Below are 18,226 nucleotides of genomic sequence, written 5' to 3'. Positions count from 1 at the left end.
AGAATTTCAAAAGGAACGATTTGAAGCGGCCTGCATTAAGCGTCTACCAACGATCTTAAAAAGGTTGTCTGTCTACCTAACGGGCGTACGTACTATATTACGTATGACCATCCCTGGCCCCTTGCAACCTTAAGATAAATATTCCATTATCGCAGCCAATGTATTTGATGCCTTCTAGAGCATTCTCGAATAGGTATGCTAATCGTGTTTCCAGTGACAGCCTATATTATCTCGAAGGCTCTTAAGGCGTATCACTCTTTTGAACTTACCGCCCTAATATTTAGGCTGTATCTTGATAAATCAGAGAATTCTATAAGAAATATCAAGTTTAGTTACTAGTAAGAGAATTGATCTGAATACCGTTAATGTTCTGCCTCTCCAATACCGTTAAAGCTGTTAATAACGATAAACAAAACATAAAAAAAATCAAGGGTACCTTTTGTAGAGTACAAAAACCTCATAAAAGATCGTTCAGTAGGGCAACACCACGTGCCGGAGATCCTTACAATTTGAACACGAAATAAACTCGTGTGTCATAATCTTTCATTTCCATCTAAACTATAAAAATCCCGCCATTTAATTTACAAAGAGCATAAACCCGATGCCGCGGCCAAACACATCAAAGGGCTTTAAGTATTTCATAGCAACACTAAAATTACGAACAAGTGTACTATACCAGGAAGTTGGCATTTCTAAATTGATACACATTGCTTTGAACAGTGGAGAACTCTCTTGTATGATTAATAACAAAGACTGATTAGGATTAATGAATTAGTTCCTGCACGGTGTCCTTTGATCGGGGTAAAGTTTCAAAGGTTTCTTATAACGATTTGTCTCACTGTTATAAAAATAACTCATTTAATTATCATTAATACTTGAACCTTTATTCGTCGAATACATACCTTATTAACATTCAATGTTATTTAAAATTCACTATTGTAACAAAAGCATCATCTAAATAAATACATTTAAAAACTTTTAAGTTAAACGGTTTTTAGATACCCATATTGTGGTGGTTGTGGAAAAATATGTACCTAGTACGCCATATTGGAACGGCGTCCATCTTGAATTTTAAATTTTGACATAATCATCGTGTTTTACTAGTGTAGCCCTTTCATTTGATACCCATATTGAGGGGGTTAAGGAAAAATACGTAATCCACTATTTTGTATCGGCGGCCATCTTAGATTTATAATGTTATTGATTTTATTATATTGTATTGTCATCTAAATTAAATGCGTGTACCAAATTTCAGATTAATCTGACAACGGGACGGTGCTTAAATTTCAATTTCTAATTTTGGCCCAAATAAACGAATTCCGTACGGGTTGAACTAAATAAAACCGTTTAAATAGATAACATGTGCGGTAAACTGTACGAACTAAGAAATTTATTTCGTTCGAAAATTATATTCGCATCATTTAGAATAAAAAACTAAATATTTTTCATCACCCGTAAATTATTTATTTATTGGAAGTAAAAATATTGCATTGATTTTTTATTGTTATGCTCTATATTCCAAAGACATAAGAGTCCGTGCCTTTGTTTTTACAATTACGTTTAATATTTACGAAATTTATATTTCTCACTTTTCTGTATGTTAGTGTGAACAATTTTAATCTAAATTGGTGTCAACTAATTATTATAATTATTAGGGATGTTATAATTCCTAAGTTGAGTAAACAGTATGATTTAATGGAATCAGGCGTTAGTTTGCGGAAGTCCATCCTAAGTAAGAAAAGGACCAATATTTAGCCACTTCCAAGCAGTGGTAGTCGTGCAATGAAATGCACCGACTACCACTGCATGTGCGGAAGTGGCTAAATATTGGTCCTTTTCTTACTAAACAGTATGAATTTTAATTACAAAAATAGTTGCTAGTAGCTAATCGCAATTTATTTTAGATAATATTTTAACTTTTACTATTCAAATATTACCGAATGTATCTATAGAATAAAGGTAAACTATTACTATTGTTTTTAATATAGAAACTACATTTAAAACAGTTATAAAAACGTGTAAACTTGCATATGTTATATTTACCTTCCAAACATACTTTCTCTGTCGTAAATATTTCGTAGGTGTACGAAGTAAATGAACTCTAGACCAACCGAGTAGACAATAAAATCTAATCAGCGGCGTTCGTTCAAACCGTGAAACGTGGCCTGATCATTGTTCGCACTAATTGGTAGCACATGTCGGCATACTGTTGAACGCACTGTAGCTGTCTCGTGTGACTCGAAACTGTTGGGTACAGTCCGCGCCGATATACACTGTGAAGTTAGAATAACTTAGTTTGTATTTTTACATACTATTCATTATATCTAATATATAAAATTCTCGTGTCACGGTGTTCGAACTTGAACTCCTCCGAAACGGCTTGACCGATTTTTACCAAATTTTACATGCGTATTCAGTATGTCTGAGAATCAGCTACTATCTATTTTCCATACCCCTAAGTGACAAGGGTGGTCCACCCCTAAATTTTATTTTTAATTTATTGGACAATTTTTTTGTTTTTTATTTTATTATGATACAGCATACAAAAATACATACAAACCTAAATTTTCAGCCCTCTACGATCAACCCTTATCTTACATTTGTTAATAAAAAACTTTATTTTTTTTTTGCAAAACAACGTTTGCGGGATCAGCTAGTTGTTATATAATAAATCGTGTTTTAATACTTGCATAAATATCTATAATTACAAGTAGTATGATATAAAATAAAAATAAATCAATGCGTTGGTACCTTATCGTCCATTGTCGCTTTCGTTACTTATTAAACCTATAATTTTTTGTTATGACTCATTTTGGTGTTAAGAGCGTATAAATCCGGCGCGAGCTATACCAGATTTAGGGTGAATATAATAACAGCGCTTAACCAATTCTTGCAAGAACGCGCTAAAACGGGAAATACTCATTTAAATAAATATGAACACATTTTAAAAATTATTTTAGTACGATTTTAACTTAAAATAGTTTCAAGCAGTAATGTGGTAAAAAAGAAATTAAATTATGCTATGGATATAACATCGTGAAGAAGCGCCTTAGGAGCATTAAAGACATTTAAACTTACAGCGCAAAAGCGCTGCGTCGCAGTTTTCGAATAAAAAAAACGCAGCGCTTTTAGCCAGCGTTGCAGTCAAATGGTTTAGTTTATTATGTATTAGATTTCTTCGCTATATTATATTTGAAAATAACAGTTTATATTTGTGTGTTGTTTACCTCAAAAAGTTATGTCGTTTTTAAACTTTATAAATCGTCTCAGCGACGTCTTACTTGTGACTAATCAATTTAAACTTAATTAAAACTTATTTAAAAAACACAGTGTTTATGATGTTGCTTTTTGGTTCACAGCATTGTTATGTGTATTTTCCGTTTCGTAAATAATATAATGTTGAAGTTTTTGACATACAATTGCCAATGTAAAAAACGGATTTATAAAATTGATTCCACAAACACTTAACGATAGCCTTTCCTATTTATTTATCGAAATTTTAAATGGAAGCCTCACTGAAGATTACGTCCTTTTGATAAGAAACTTTTTCAAAGTGTAAGAGAATTTTAATAATTCAATCAGCATTGGTAGATAATATTCAATTAAGGACGACAATACGTTGCAACCGAATTAAAAATAAATAAGAATAAAAAAATAAAATAAGTATAGGAACAAATTGTAAGCAATGGTAATATTAAAGAATGTGGCGAAGAAAGAGAGATAACGTGGGTGTGACTGAATAAAAGAAAGGGAATCTAAGAAACTGTAAAGTTTGAAAGAGGATAAGGTTGTATATATTGTGAAAAAAAAACAAATTGCAACCTCCTTAAAGATATTAAGCAGATTGTCTCGAGTACCATTAATGTACCTTCTTCCTATAACGCGATGGAACCGACATGGAATAGTACGTTATATTTCTTAAATTATGAAAGTTACGTTATAAAGATACATTCCAAATGAGATGAAAAAAATTATATTTATTTAAGGCAATTTTTTACCAGCCTCAAGGTATTGCAGTCTTTACCTATATAACCAGAATCACAAGCAAAATAAAACTCAAAGACGTGTCTGCAAATGTTTTCATAATAACAGTGTACAGAAACAACACCGGGTATTATTCTATCCAACCTATGAATCAAGTGTCGCAATGCAAATAAGAATAACTTCGCGGCGCAAAGTTAAACGGCTGTATCACGAAATAGCACTTGCTGCACTTAAACCGACGCCTGGAGGCACAGAGCCCTGGTAATTGGTACTACTCTAAAATGGTAGCATAATCGATTTACACCAGTCTGTACCGCATTCTATACTAGACTGAATAATGTTTTGAAATCTGTATTAAATTATCTGTAAGGCCTTGTTGCTTTTATATTCACTTGTATACTTGATATCGATGATTTGGTCTCTCACTCACCATGAGTTGCAATTTAGATATTTTGTTTGTCTTTCCATTGATCTATAGTGTTCAAATGAGAACCCTCCGTATTACTGGCAACTTCGGCTATATTTGTTTTAAACTTAAGTTATTCTTTTGAGTAAGAAAAGGACCAATATTTAGCTACTTCCGCACATGCAGTGGTAGTCGTGCAACAAAGTGTACCGCCCGCCAGCCCGCTGATAAATACGTATGCGGCAAACAATGCGAATTACACAACAACCACAGTCAAATCACTCAATAATTTCTCACTTAGGATGGACTTCCGCAAGGTAACGCCTGATTCCCTTAAATATTCTTTTGAGATTTTTATGCGGACGCTGTTAGTCGATATCATAGTGTTTAAGTCATTATTTATTGTCAATACCATACTGCGATCGCCAACCCGCCTGACGATTACAGTATATCCCATATATGCCTTTGGGGTTGGTCGAATCCCAGCAATGGGCGTCTGTGGGATGAAACGACAGCCAATATATCTATCGTTAATTTCGTTTATAAATATTTCTGTCATTATCGTGTTAATATGTCTTCGCTTCCCATAAATATCTATAAACTTAATAAATATTAGATTTAGTTGAAAATGAAATATATATATCTAATATATAATAATAGTAATTGCATGTAATTGTTTTGTTATGATATACACGCTGATAAAAACTGCAACTGTTATAGTATGGAGATAAATATCTGTATAAACCATGCCTTATCCTCTTGCCTATGCCCTTTGCTCGTACCTAAGGATCGTGAACCTTCTTAGAAAGTTTATGGCGCACTATGTCGTGTCACATTTGACGGTCTTCGGCCACTATGGCGTCAAGTGTCGTTCGGGTTCAATCGGACCAGCTCATAGAGCTGCGTTCTTATGGTAGCTGTCGCTTCTTCTGTATATGTGACCAAGAAACTCAAAAACCTGTATTGTACATACGGTGGAAGGCGAGTGGACACTCCTGGAATGTATACCTAAAACGAATACGATGCCTAACTATTAAGGAAGTAACAAAAAGACCAATATTTAGCCACTTCCGCACATGCACTGGTAGTCGTACAACAAAGTGCACCGCCCGCTGATAAATAATGCGCATGCGGCAAACAATGCGAATTACACAACTGCCACCGTTAAATCATTCACACACGTGTTTCACCCCTCCACGGAGCATCTTCAAGAGTTATGTTACACTTTGTTGCACGACTACCACTGCATGTGCGAACGTGGCTAAATATTGGTCCTTTTTTATTTAGGATGGACTTCCGCAAAATAACGCCTGATTCTATTAAATAGTTATCAAAGAAGTTTAGCCGCGAATAGTGAACAGTTTTGCGAGAAATAATCGTTTCATGTTCACATAAAGAGGGCGATGGAGGTTCATAATTTTCTACTGCTCCTTTATTTCCTTGGAAATAGGCGCATTTTTCCAGAATATTCTATTAACACTCTCAGACGCCTCTGTAATATACTCAACTTTTACGGTATTGCGTACTTTATCTTCGCCAACGGCTTCTACATACAATCCAAACATTGCGATTCAACTTCTTATAACTCCCGCAATGTATTTACATCCTTAACGTCCATAAAAAATATTGTTAGGTTAAGAGTGAAAGAGAAAACGCTAGCTGTCATTGTTCGTCCTCTAACGAACATCGACTGATTTATGCGTGAGCGCATTAATTAATAAGAAATGCCGCACACATGTACATTTAAATACGTTCCACCCACACACGGAGATAGATCGTGTGTGGTGTAAGTTATGGGACATTAAGCATTCATTAGTGATCTTTGAAACGTTTATTTATTATTAACTAGATAGTTTCAGCTTTATGGTTTATTTTTATTAGTACCGTTCACTATATATTTTTAATATTCACTTATTAGGTTATTAAAGTACATTCTATTCTCTTTTTTAATTGTTGTATTCATTAGACTTATAATAAATAAATATAAATATTTAATTATCACTGGCGGTTAAATTAGGCTTAGCCTGTGTCTAAGACCTAAAGTTACACATTGTATAAAATGAGTTCTTTTTTGCTTTTTTATTCTACCATGATAGAGGCGCACATTTTAGATTTCCATCTATACGGTTTTAAAATTATGTTTTTCAATACTCTATAGTTTCTGTGTTTTTCCACAGTTCATTAAGCACGTATACATACACACACAACTTTGTTAGCTCACTGCGTTCCGGTTCAAGGGCGCCGTAGTTGGTTTAATTACTGAGTCATATACTAAATAATGTAACGTTCGGAAACGTGGTTTGTTCGAAAACCCTTAGGCTACTTAACACTTTTAGCGTTCCTTCAACATAAAACCGTTGAAAACGTAAATTTCAACGGAAAAAAAGTTATTGTCGTAAGTACATTGTATGTACGAGTATAGTATAGTAGAGAGTAGAATGATAAAGAGTCAACTCTATCGCTTACCCACAAGGTCATGCTCTTTGGTATTAAGGGTCAAGTTTATCCAATAGCAAGAATTATGCTCGGAGTTTCGCTGCGTGATCGAATCAAAAATGCAGAAAAGTCAGACTTAGCTTGAAGAATTGCTAGTTTTAAGTGGCAGTGGGCGCGGCGCATAGCTCGTGCAACCAAAGGCCGTTGGGGTCATTAGGTTGTCGAGGTGACCAAGAGCAGATAGGTGCAGCGTGGCGGGTAGGACCCCTAATAGATGGACCGATGCCATAGTTAAGATCGGGGGATCTTCGAAACAGGCCTATGTTTCGGCGTTTATCAACTGATATGATGGTGATGATGATATAATTTAGTGTACTTTCCTTGCAATATATCATCTAGAAGAATATAATCTGCAGTCTGGGAGTCTCTTAGTCCAGAGGAGAGCGAACGGCTCAATATCCAGAAGATGCCTTTGTGATGAGAGGACGTGAAAAGAACCTCATTATACCGACTGATTTGTCTAAGCATAGGACTAAGAAGAGTTTTAGCTATTCACAAAGCTTTATAAGATTTTTAATTATTTCATATTTAATAATTTTAATAATGCAACTATGTTAGAATGCGCATTATTAATAACTTAAATCTCTTGATGTAAAAAAAGTAAAAATAGATCCGAAGGAAATATGTTTTTACGGTTAAAGTAATAATATTATAAAAGCTTCGGAGGTATTTTTTCCTTTTTTATTTATATTATTGGAAATATGATATGATAATGAACCTTTTGAATTGATAATTAATTTTCAATTATCGTACTCAGGTTTCTAAACTTTTTTGATATTATCTTTTAATCAAACACGTTTTGTAGACTTCACGATTAGCTATAGTTGAGGTATACATTAAAAAAAGTGATTACAAAAATGATTTTATAATAACTCAATTTATTTTGATACGCCCCGTCGCCGCTTGTCGATTGTACCACACGATAACGCAATACGAAGTCACGGGACTATTTCTTTTGTAAAAAAAAATGTGATTTATTCCCCTCTGGCATGTAAGGGCAGTTACGAGCATCTTGCCGTTGTATTATAATTTCAATTTATAGGGCGATACCTCATAAGTAAAACCGTTGTATTATTGGATATGCAATTAATAACGACACTGTAATTGGTTTTGAAATAGCGTGTACGAATGGGCTAAAAGCCATTTTGAGATTCCTTATACGGTTTGTATTTTAATTTATTGTATCTTTATATTCATGTGGAATAAGTAATGTAACGGTCTGTGCAAATATTCCTAGGGGAATCACCTGCTTGGGCTATAAAGAGACCTAGGTTATGCACCTTCAGAGCTCCCTTCTTAAATCTAATGAAACTTTAAATGCTAACGGATAATCCGTAATCCAATTGTCCAAAGTGTGAGTTATATTTGAGAAAATAATTTTTAAATGTCAATCTATGAAAAATTCCTAGGTATCTATTGAGCAACTGTCCATCTACCTTTAGTAGAATGGTTATCTTTTCGGTGTAGAACTGCAGAAGTAGTGAATGAGAATTATTAGATGTCCAGGTGATTGATTACTTCACCTAAGATGATCAATGCTGGATTATATATATATATATACATACATACATATATATATATATATATATGTATATATATATGTATGTATGTATATATGCAAAAAATTATTATAAAACAGGTAATGTTTATTTAAGCACGAAGACTGATATTAAGTAAGGTAAAGAATGTAACTGAAATGTCATATAGTGTTTTTTAAGGGAGAGTGACGGAAGCGAGTAGATGTATGGAAGGAGATAAAGTAGGAAAATGAATGAAAGAGTTTGTCATGTAAAGAGGAAAGAGTGTGTGACGTTGACATGGATAATAGATAAGAAGTAAGAAAAGGACCAATATTTAGCCACCTTCGCACATGCAGTGGCAGTCGTGCAATAAAGTGCACCGCCCGCCAGCCCGCTGATAAATGCGTATGCGGCATACAATGCGAATCACACAACCGCCACTGGCACTGCATGTGCGGAAGTGGCTAAAAATTGGCCCTTTTCTTACTTAGGATGGACTCCCGCGAGGTAACGCCTGATTCCATTAAATAATAGATAAGAATAAAAATATTATAGTGAACGTAAGGTCCACTTAAACGGGAGCCAATAAAAAATAAATCAGTTAAAACATTGTCCCTGGTTTTACCACAAATAAAAAATGTCGAAATCACTTGCTACATCTCATCTAGTAAAAATTATAATTATAGTCCCTATTCCAATATGATACATACGCACGTTTATTATTTCATAAGTATAATTTCCATATTAAGCAGTTAAACTTGAATTAACTCATTAAATTTACGTTCTTAATTAAGAAGTCGACATGAAAAAAGAAATGAAATAATAATTGGCGTTCGAAGCTGATACGGACTGTTATAATGTACAGATAAAATAAAATGTCCAAGATACAAATGTTTACGATAATGTCTACTGGAAAGCAATTTACGCCTCAAGTAAGGTGTGTATTTTAGGTAGTAAAATTTAATTTCCACACCGCTCTGAAGGCGAGCGATTTTTTTTTACAATTCCAGATAAGATTAAGTTTGGTAATATTAATTTCATAATTATTGTGGAAGAGCAACGCGTGGGAGTGAATTACGAACTAAAATCGAATGAATAGAGTTTCTTCCATCGTTTCATACGACAAAATGGGTATTTATTTGATGCTTTAACATACATGAAATATATAAGATAAAAGTATCTTTCAAATATATTTATGCATAAACATATATCTTGAATACCTAGATTGCATATGCAATAAAAAATATTGTTATATGTACAGACAGTAAATATACTAGCATAATTTAGCTATTTAATCATGTAATAAGGAATAATACTCATAAAGATATACTTTGTACTACAATCACGATTTTTTCTGAATCTATAATGTATTTAATTTTGACAATTTATTAGAACAAGTTATGAAAAATAAGCAAACAAAATTTCAACAGTATAAACACAAAATATTTAAAAAAAAACGTACAATAAAAAATGCAGACATAGCAGATATGCAGACCAGTTTAGATAGTGAAGAAATAAATTAATGAAAAATAAATAAAAAATAAGACTTACATAAATATATTAAAGGATACTATCTATAATTACATATAAATATACCATAATATATATTTTTAAATATCCACATATAATTATATAAATATAAAAAAAAATAAAAACCAATAATCGCGATGATTCGGTCAGCTTGACAAGCAACAGCTTTCGAACCTTCGCTTTGAATGCGCAGCGATTCCTGACCATCCTGATATCAAGGAGTTGCACGTTTTAAAGAAGAATAGATTGTAAAGCAAAGTAGTGAATAAAGTAGGCACTGTGGGAACATCTAAGTAGACGATTGCTAAAGGAACGAAGTGTTTTTTCGTGTGTACTGGCTACAAATAGGAATTGAATTCTTGAGTAAGCAGGTAAAAGATATGAATGAGATACATTGAGATACTAAGGATCAGTATGTATTTTCATATACATTTATTTTTATCAGTTACTTTTAATTTGGGTTCTTTTAAAATTCTCCTCTTTACTTAAAGCAGGTGGTGCAAAAGCAATGTCATGATTTCAGCTATTTTGTGATAAATTAAAAAAGGAGCTTTGTTGTTGAAAGAAGTTTATTTGAAACTGGAACATTGATGATATTAATGGAAAAAATTATATCTCTCAAATGACCACCTTCCGAGTGCACATTTAGCATCATTTTTAAACGGTTTTATTTAGTTCGACTCGTACGGAATTTGTTTATTTGGGTCAAAATTAGAAATTGAAATTTAGCACCTTCCCGTTGTTAGATTGATCTGAAATTTGGTACACACGTTTAATTTAGATGACAATACAATATCATAAAATCAATAACATTATAAATCTAAGATGGTCGCCGATACAAAATGGCGGATTACATATTTTTCCTTAACCCCCTCAATATGGCTATCAAATGAAAGGGCTACACTAGTAAAACACAATGATTGTGTCAAAATTTAAAATTCAAGATGGACGTCGTACCAATATGGCGGACTAGGTACATATTTTTCCACAACCACCACAATATGGGTATCAAAAAACCGTTTAACTTAAAAGTTTTTTTTAAATGTATTTATTAAAAATCAAGACACGTTCACATTATGACATTACTTTTGCGCCTCCTATTACCATAGATCACTTTTATCATACAAGATAGAACAGTAAATATTAGAAGCATGGAATATCTCAAAAATCACAAATAAATCAAGGGGTAATTCAGTTTTATCAAAACACTGTGCATATTTTTTAAATCGCAAAATAATCGCGTACAAAAGCTTGACTTCGTTTAATAATGTGTTCAATGTTTTGCGGCAATACTGCACCAGGGTCGTTAGGTTCCGTATCAAATCGCCTAACTCCCCGATCGCATGTGTTAAGACGATAACAATCATAAAAGATCGCCGTCAAAGCGTTTCAATTACGTACGGATGGTATATTTTAGTGTAGCGGAACAGAAATAGCTTTTTTCGCAACTCACCGCAAGTCTTGTGCTGAAATTGTTAACAAATTTAAAACAGTGTAGCAGTCTGTAACAAAATACGTGAGAATGATTGCAGAATGTTTAAAATTGAATCCAATATTGGAACGAATCGCAGAAACTTTTTGCTTCCATAATCAAAATGAAATGGCTGTTCAAATTGTATCGCTTTAATGTACTTGTCAAGACCAAATCAGGTGATAGGTGGTAAAACCCAAAAAATTATTACAGGTCATAAATGTGGACCTCAAAGAAGGCTTTCAGTGTATAGATGCATGCTTTCAAGATGTGATGCTGAAAGATGAGGCTGTATATTAAGTATACATGATTCCGCATGACTTCATGATAATGCGTATATGTAATATCAAAATTCAAGCAAACTTTCTATCGTGTTTTTATGCTGCTCAAGGCATTTAATGGTATGTAACGCTTGAGCAGCGACTTGAAATAAAATGATGAACCAATTAATCTATAATTAAGTAAAACTTCCAAATTATATTGTTTATATGTATACATTTTAGCTACATTTACCTATAAGAAAAATTGTTAATAATGACTCGCAGCTGGTAGAAGAAAGATCCGTATCAAATAGCGGCAACACTCACCCAACTGTCTGCGCTTAGTAAAAGCGAAAAAAAAATTACTAGCGATACAAATTGGGATATATAAGAAAAAAATAGGTTTTTAGGTCACGTAGCTAAAAAGTACGAACACACAGACAGATTACAGATTGTAACCGATGGTGTATAAGAAAGCGGAAGGTGAATGTCCTTCGAATCGTAGTTAACATGTTAAGACTAAATCAGGCACTTAACACTAAACACGGTAGCACGCTGCAATGCCAAAGATACAGATGCCACAGTACATACAATTAGGAAATATATATATTATAACATAGTAAAATAGTCCAGTGGTGTAAAAAGTACGAAAGAGGCGACAAATTGAAAGCTGAATTTCGTAAAATTGATCCATCTATCGTCAAAGTTCATATAACATAGCAATGTCCTAGTTTATGAAACATGTAATATAAATCTAAATAAAAATTTTAAAGCAAATTCATACTTTTATTTTTAAAGTTATTTTTGTTATGAATAATACACTGATTAAATTAATTTATTTCCGTAAATATTTTGAATGATAGAAAAAAATCCTGCTCAAGAGCCGTTCCATAATACGATCATATACTTTTTAGTCGCATCTTAGTAGAGACGACGTGATCATGAGGAGCTTCTAATAATATTACATCATCTTTCTCGCATAGTGCTTACTTCTACTTCGTGCATATAAGTTAAGAAGTGAATGAGGGTCCTTAATTGATTTGCTCATCACAAAGCAGGACATTCATCACTCTAATTCCAAGGACGAGATGAGAAGAGGATCAAAGAAGGCATCGGCATCTCCCTCATGGGCAACGACAAATGTCACCCTATATTTCTAGAATTCTCCAAAAATGCTCTACAATCGGGCAAGATCTCAAACATGTCATGAATAAAACAGTATAGGTTTAGTAAATAAGAAAATAAAATAAAATAGCTATAATTTAAAAATAAAACTAGAAATAAAAATTGCAACAAATGGTAGAATGTAAATATGATCGTAGAGTCAAAACTCTGATAATGTAGCAAACTCTAGGAACGAAGATGGGTGAAAGAAGGATGCATGGAAGACGATTTGAATTTAAAGAAAGATTGTGAAGGATGAAAGGAAAGAGTGAAATAGAAGAATAAAATTTAAAAATACTTGATCCGAGTTGTAACATCCCTGAGAGGTTCCCAAAAATTGGGTACATTTAAAAACAAGAAAAAAACCTTTAAAGTTTTTTCCATTCAATCTAATTTGGTTGTCATAGTCTTTACACAGCCTAGTTGAACCAGTTAACATTATACACTAATTGGTAGCTTTATTACAGCTCTTCCGGGCCGCTGGGGATCTTGGTCGGAGTGGTCGGTCTGCGGAGCGGACTGCAGGCAAACGCGGCGAAGGTCGTGCACGGGGGACACGCCATGCGCCGGCGCACATGCCCAACACGCGGACTGCGTGGGCGACTACTGCGGCGTGCATGGAGGTAAACGAAATATCTATAATAAATACGAAATTTGCATATACGTATTGAAATCCATCTAACCTTTGTCATTGTCAATGTACTGTTCATCAAAGGGGTCGGGTGAAAAAGTGTTACTTTATTCTTCTGTCGCCTCTTACCGGCTATATGAAATACAGTACTTGCATCCATTTGAAGCTACGAAAAATTCTAAATATTTACCACTATCTATTTGGGATACTTTGTAATTTGAATCGATTACTTTTTTATCGTGTATGATTTATAAATATATAATACAAGTATATGTATTTGTGATCGCAAGTACAAATTAATTGATTGAAAAGTGTAATTAATAATATATACATGTATAATTTCGGAACGACCAGGTCAAGATCATCGGCTTCGGCGTCTTCTTCTCTATCTTGCATGGTATACTGTTAATAAAATAAATATTTATTTTTAGTTTCTTATAGGGATTTCATCTGTGAAAATATTAACCATTCATATAATATTAACCAGTCATATAATTGTTAATCACGACGTATTAAAAACAATAACCAGTCATAAAATTGTTAGTAGCTGCATATTAAAGACAAAGCGTAGATTTAGATAGCTTAATAAATAACGAAGATTGTTTTGTATGAATCGAAGAAGTTTCAGCAGTTTATATATATTATTTAAATTAAAAACAATGCAGTTTCCACATTACACTTATATATTACTTCGATCATAAAATAACCTATTTAGGAGGCAGTCTCCTAAAGTTAAAAGTAAAACTCGACTCCAAGAACAAACTGAATCTTACTTTACGAGACTCTGTAATTTTACGAAACCTTACAACTACGTTAACTAATCCTAGAACTAACTTTATTTATTCAACCAATCACAATCCTTAAATTATAACCAATCACACGTCTCGTATGTGTGAGAGCGACGGAAGATGTGTGAGAGAGAAAGGTATATAACGGTATACATAGATACGAAACTCCTCGTTTTGTAGTCGTTTTAGATTATTAATTCGCGGATATCGGATCCGCCAGCACTTAGTCCGATGAAGCTATAAAAGCCAAAATAGCTAACAGCGCGCATCAACATTCGAATATAGCTTTGTAGTCGTTTTAGTTTATTAGCTCGTGAATTTCGGGTCCGCCAGCCCTGAGTCCGATGAAGCTATAAAAGCCAAAATGGCTAACAACGCGCATCAACAATCGAATGTAGCCCATAATCTTTGTAGTCGAGGTAGTATCATGATCCTTCATTATATTGCCGAGTGATCCACGCTACCTTCTAATCGTCACTCCATACACACTACACGAACAGCAACACAGACTTGACCAGGTAAGCCTTGTCTTAGCTGCCTCAACCTCCATCACCAGACAAATGGTAGGTGAAAGAAAACAGCAACTCGGCAACAGAAGAAAAAAAAATATATTTAATTATAATCGGTAGTGGGCAGAAGGCCTGGTCTGATTTTACATCCTTGAACTCATTTCTGATGAATCTGTAAAAGCCTTAGGGCTAACAGCACAAACATCTTGGAATCTATGCAATCAGTTGATGTCGGTAGTTCATGAAGAGCCATCATCATTAATTTCAAACCGGACGATGAAACGTCACCCAGTACAAGGTCTGCTTTATGCGGTCCTTTTGATGTTTAATATAGAACACGTCAAGTGCCCTATTCGTTAGAAAGTTACACAAACGCGCTAAATGCTTTTAACTCTAACAGCCGATACATGAAGTGGATTATACAAATCATTTTCAATAGCACCCACAAATGTATATAATGCATCAGGTGGTGCGATTAGTGAACCGCAGCTGCCGAAACTCAGACACATTATACTTTTACACATAAAACGTACAATTTTATAGCACCTATATCTCCTGTGACACGTCTTCGGGTATCAATTTAAATAACATGTCATCTTTATAATGTCAACATGCCCCAAATAGAATGGACGAGCTAAAACTTTTAATAAAACTCAACCTTAAGCCAATGACACGTCGTCCCTTTGGCCCGAGAGCTCGAGTTATGAAACCGTTCCTCAAGGGACACGATAATTAAGCCGATTCTATGAAAGGCGCACGAACCAGATGCCGCCTAAAAATACACTTCCTTTTCCTCGCTCATAACTATGAAATGTTACACGAACTGGCCGCCTTATAACAGGCTATCGCCTGTATCCGTGGCCCACCAACATAAATTGATACGTAACACCTTTACAGCCGAGAGTAAGTCCGTAGCGATAACAAATATCAGAGGTCAAGTGCGGGTGGTCGCCTTGAAAAGATTCGAGAGATACTAAAATCGGAAGCCGTGACCATCTGTGTCATATAATATCGTCTAAATTTAGGATAGGGACCTAAAATTTTATACGAGTACCTTCAGCAAATGACTTACAATTACGTAGTTTAATGCTCTCTCACGAAATTGGACGCGTTTCTATTGTCTTTTCGTTTTTTATACTTCAAACTTTTCTTATAAGATAATCTTAAGCTTACCGAAAATTTATTATAGTTCTTTTTATGTAAAGTTGTATAATTTAACTTTTGCTTCAGTTATAAGTTGGACTATTTGAATTTAAAGTGCTTATACATTTGCCGTTATTCAAAATACATTACGATCCGTGTGCAATAAATCTTCGTTAATGAAAGCAAGAACAACACAACGATTAAACATTTATTACCTCTCCCTAACAGCTGGAAACGTGCATCTCCCTCGGCGGTCCCAATCCAATACACCAAATGGAAAATGAAAATGATCAGTCAATATTTTGTTTACAACGCCAATAAATCATTTTCGTGGTCGCCATGATTCTGTTTCAATTTCCTATTTCGTTTTATCGAATATTTGATGTACACCCCGCGGCTGTCTTTCGTGTGCCTTGGCTCGATTTTTACGCTAAATAAATCTGCAATCTCCGTCATATTTGCTTATAGATTGCCTTTGTTTATATTCCCGAGGAGGCTGATTGTTATTTATTACGTATCGTCTCTCGATTTCTCTTCATCTAGATTGTTAGACGGTTTTGTTTTATTTTAAGGAATATTTTACTTAAGAAATACTTCTTATAATTGGTAAAGATGAATTTATTCAATTTCGCTGAAGAAACTTAATATAGCCCTTTTAAGCCGCACTTTTTAATGAAATAACGGAACTGTTAAATAAACTATTAAAGACATATTTACCTTAGTCATTAGGTGACTAAACATCGAGTTTTTTCGTTTCTTATATCTATATATATATACACAAATTAATGCTAGTCTGTATGTCCTTTATACAATTTTAAACTATGAATTTTATCATATGATTAACTTTAGCAAAGTTGTTGTTTATATGCTCACAAAGGTTACTAAGTTAATATGACCTATTATCGACAGATGACGCCACTGTTATTACAATGAATTTCATTTTGTTTTCACAGTACATGTTGTTTTCAGCTGAAACGAATATGGCGAACGAATGATGATGTTTCGTGTTATGGGTGATAAATTAATGTCTCAAAAATAAAAATTAATAGTAATCAATAATATTGTTTGACAAAAAATAAAAAAATAAAAATACACTTATATGTGTATATATATGTAAACAATTATTGAAAAAACTGACTGGAAATTATTAGAAAATCTAATATATAAAATTCTCGTGTCACGGTGTTCGAACTTGAACTCCTCTGAAACGGCTTGACCGATTTTTACCAAATTTTATATGCGTATTCAGTAGATATGAGAATCGGCTACTATCTATTTTCCATGCTCCTGAGTGATAAGGGTGGTCCACCCCTAAATTTTTATTTTTATTTTTTAAACAAATTTTTTGGTTTTTATTTTATTATGATACAGCATACCGAAATACATACAACCCTAAATTTTCACCCCTCTACGATCAACCCTTATTTTTTATTTCTTAATTAAAAACTTTAATTTTTTTTTGCAAAACAACGTTTGCGGGATCAGCTAGTATCATATAAAAATTGAACATAGACGCACCGGGTTACGCTTCGTGTGGGTATATCGATCGCAAGGTAAAACCCTACTGCCCGTAGTTGGATGCCGACTAATACATCTAAAGCTATATGAGACTCTAGAATATGGAGCATCAGTAAATTACCCACATGAAAGGTGTGCGGTGAATGCGAAGAACGCTTTAAAGACCATTCATTCGCCGGGGCGGCAACCCAGCTCTCTTCATTAGTCTAATTGCCATTACAAAGGGGAAATGGTGAAATTTTATACACGCTTTTCATCTCTCGTTATTTCATTCGTATAGTGAAAGTTCTTAAGTAAACTATAAGGCTTTAATAGCTCTGTACAATTATAGTCTAAAATACTATTGTGTTATACATATTAAATATTTTGATACCTCATTGGTTTTGTAAAAGTTAGCATATAAAAAAACGGAGATATTTGTGGGCTCTTCTCAATTGAAAACTCTTTTAGAAATCTCATATCTTTAGTAAGAAAAGGACCAACATTTAGCCACTTCCGCACATGCAGTGGTAGTCGTGCAACAAAGTGCACCGCCCGCCAGCCCGCTGATAAATGCGTATGCGGCAAACAATGCGAATCACACAACTGCCACCGCCAAATCACTCAACACGTGTTTCACCCCTCCACGGGGTATCTTCAGGAGTTATGTTACACCGATTAGTGCCAAACACAGAGTCTAATCGGTCTAATGGCAGCGGTAACGCCTGATTCCATTAAATCTCATATCTTTTTAAGTAAAAGGATATCATTATAGGGAAGTCAATTTGTTCTCCATTAATATCTATGGGAGAATATACCATAATCGC

The 18,226-nt window shown here is 34.0% G+C and overlaps 1 protein-coding gene across 3 annotated transcripts in view; it reads left to right on the top strand.

Moving 5' to 3' along the window:
* The window catches only part of LOC137930964 (netrin receptor UNC5C-like), a 115,181-nt gene that overhangs the window by 77,112 nt on the left and 19,843 nt on the right, over nucleotides 1–18,226 (top strand). For all 3 annotated transcript variants that reach the window (XM_068774340.1, XM_068774341.1, XM_068774339.1), the window contains exon 7: nucleotides 13,299–13,454. In XM_068774340.1, the coding sequence (XP_068630441.1) occupies nucleotides 13,299–13,454 (156 nt within the window). The remainder of the gene's footprint in view (nucleotides 1–13,298; nucleotides 13,455–18,226) is intronic.

The sequence above is a fragment of the Battus philenor genome, unplaced genomic scaffold, assembly GCF_028537555.1.
Source record: "Battus philenor isolate CCGP_79_NKW_IND1 unplaced genomic scaffold, ilBatPhil1.0.hap1 SCAF_7, whole genome shotgun sequence".
Lineage (NCBI taxonomy): Eukaryota > Metazoa > Arthropoda > Insecta > Lepidoptera > Papilionidae > Battus > Battus philenor.
This window is presented reverse-complemented; position numbering and strand designations above follow the sequence as displayed.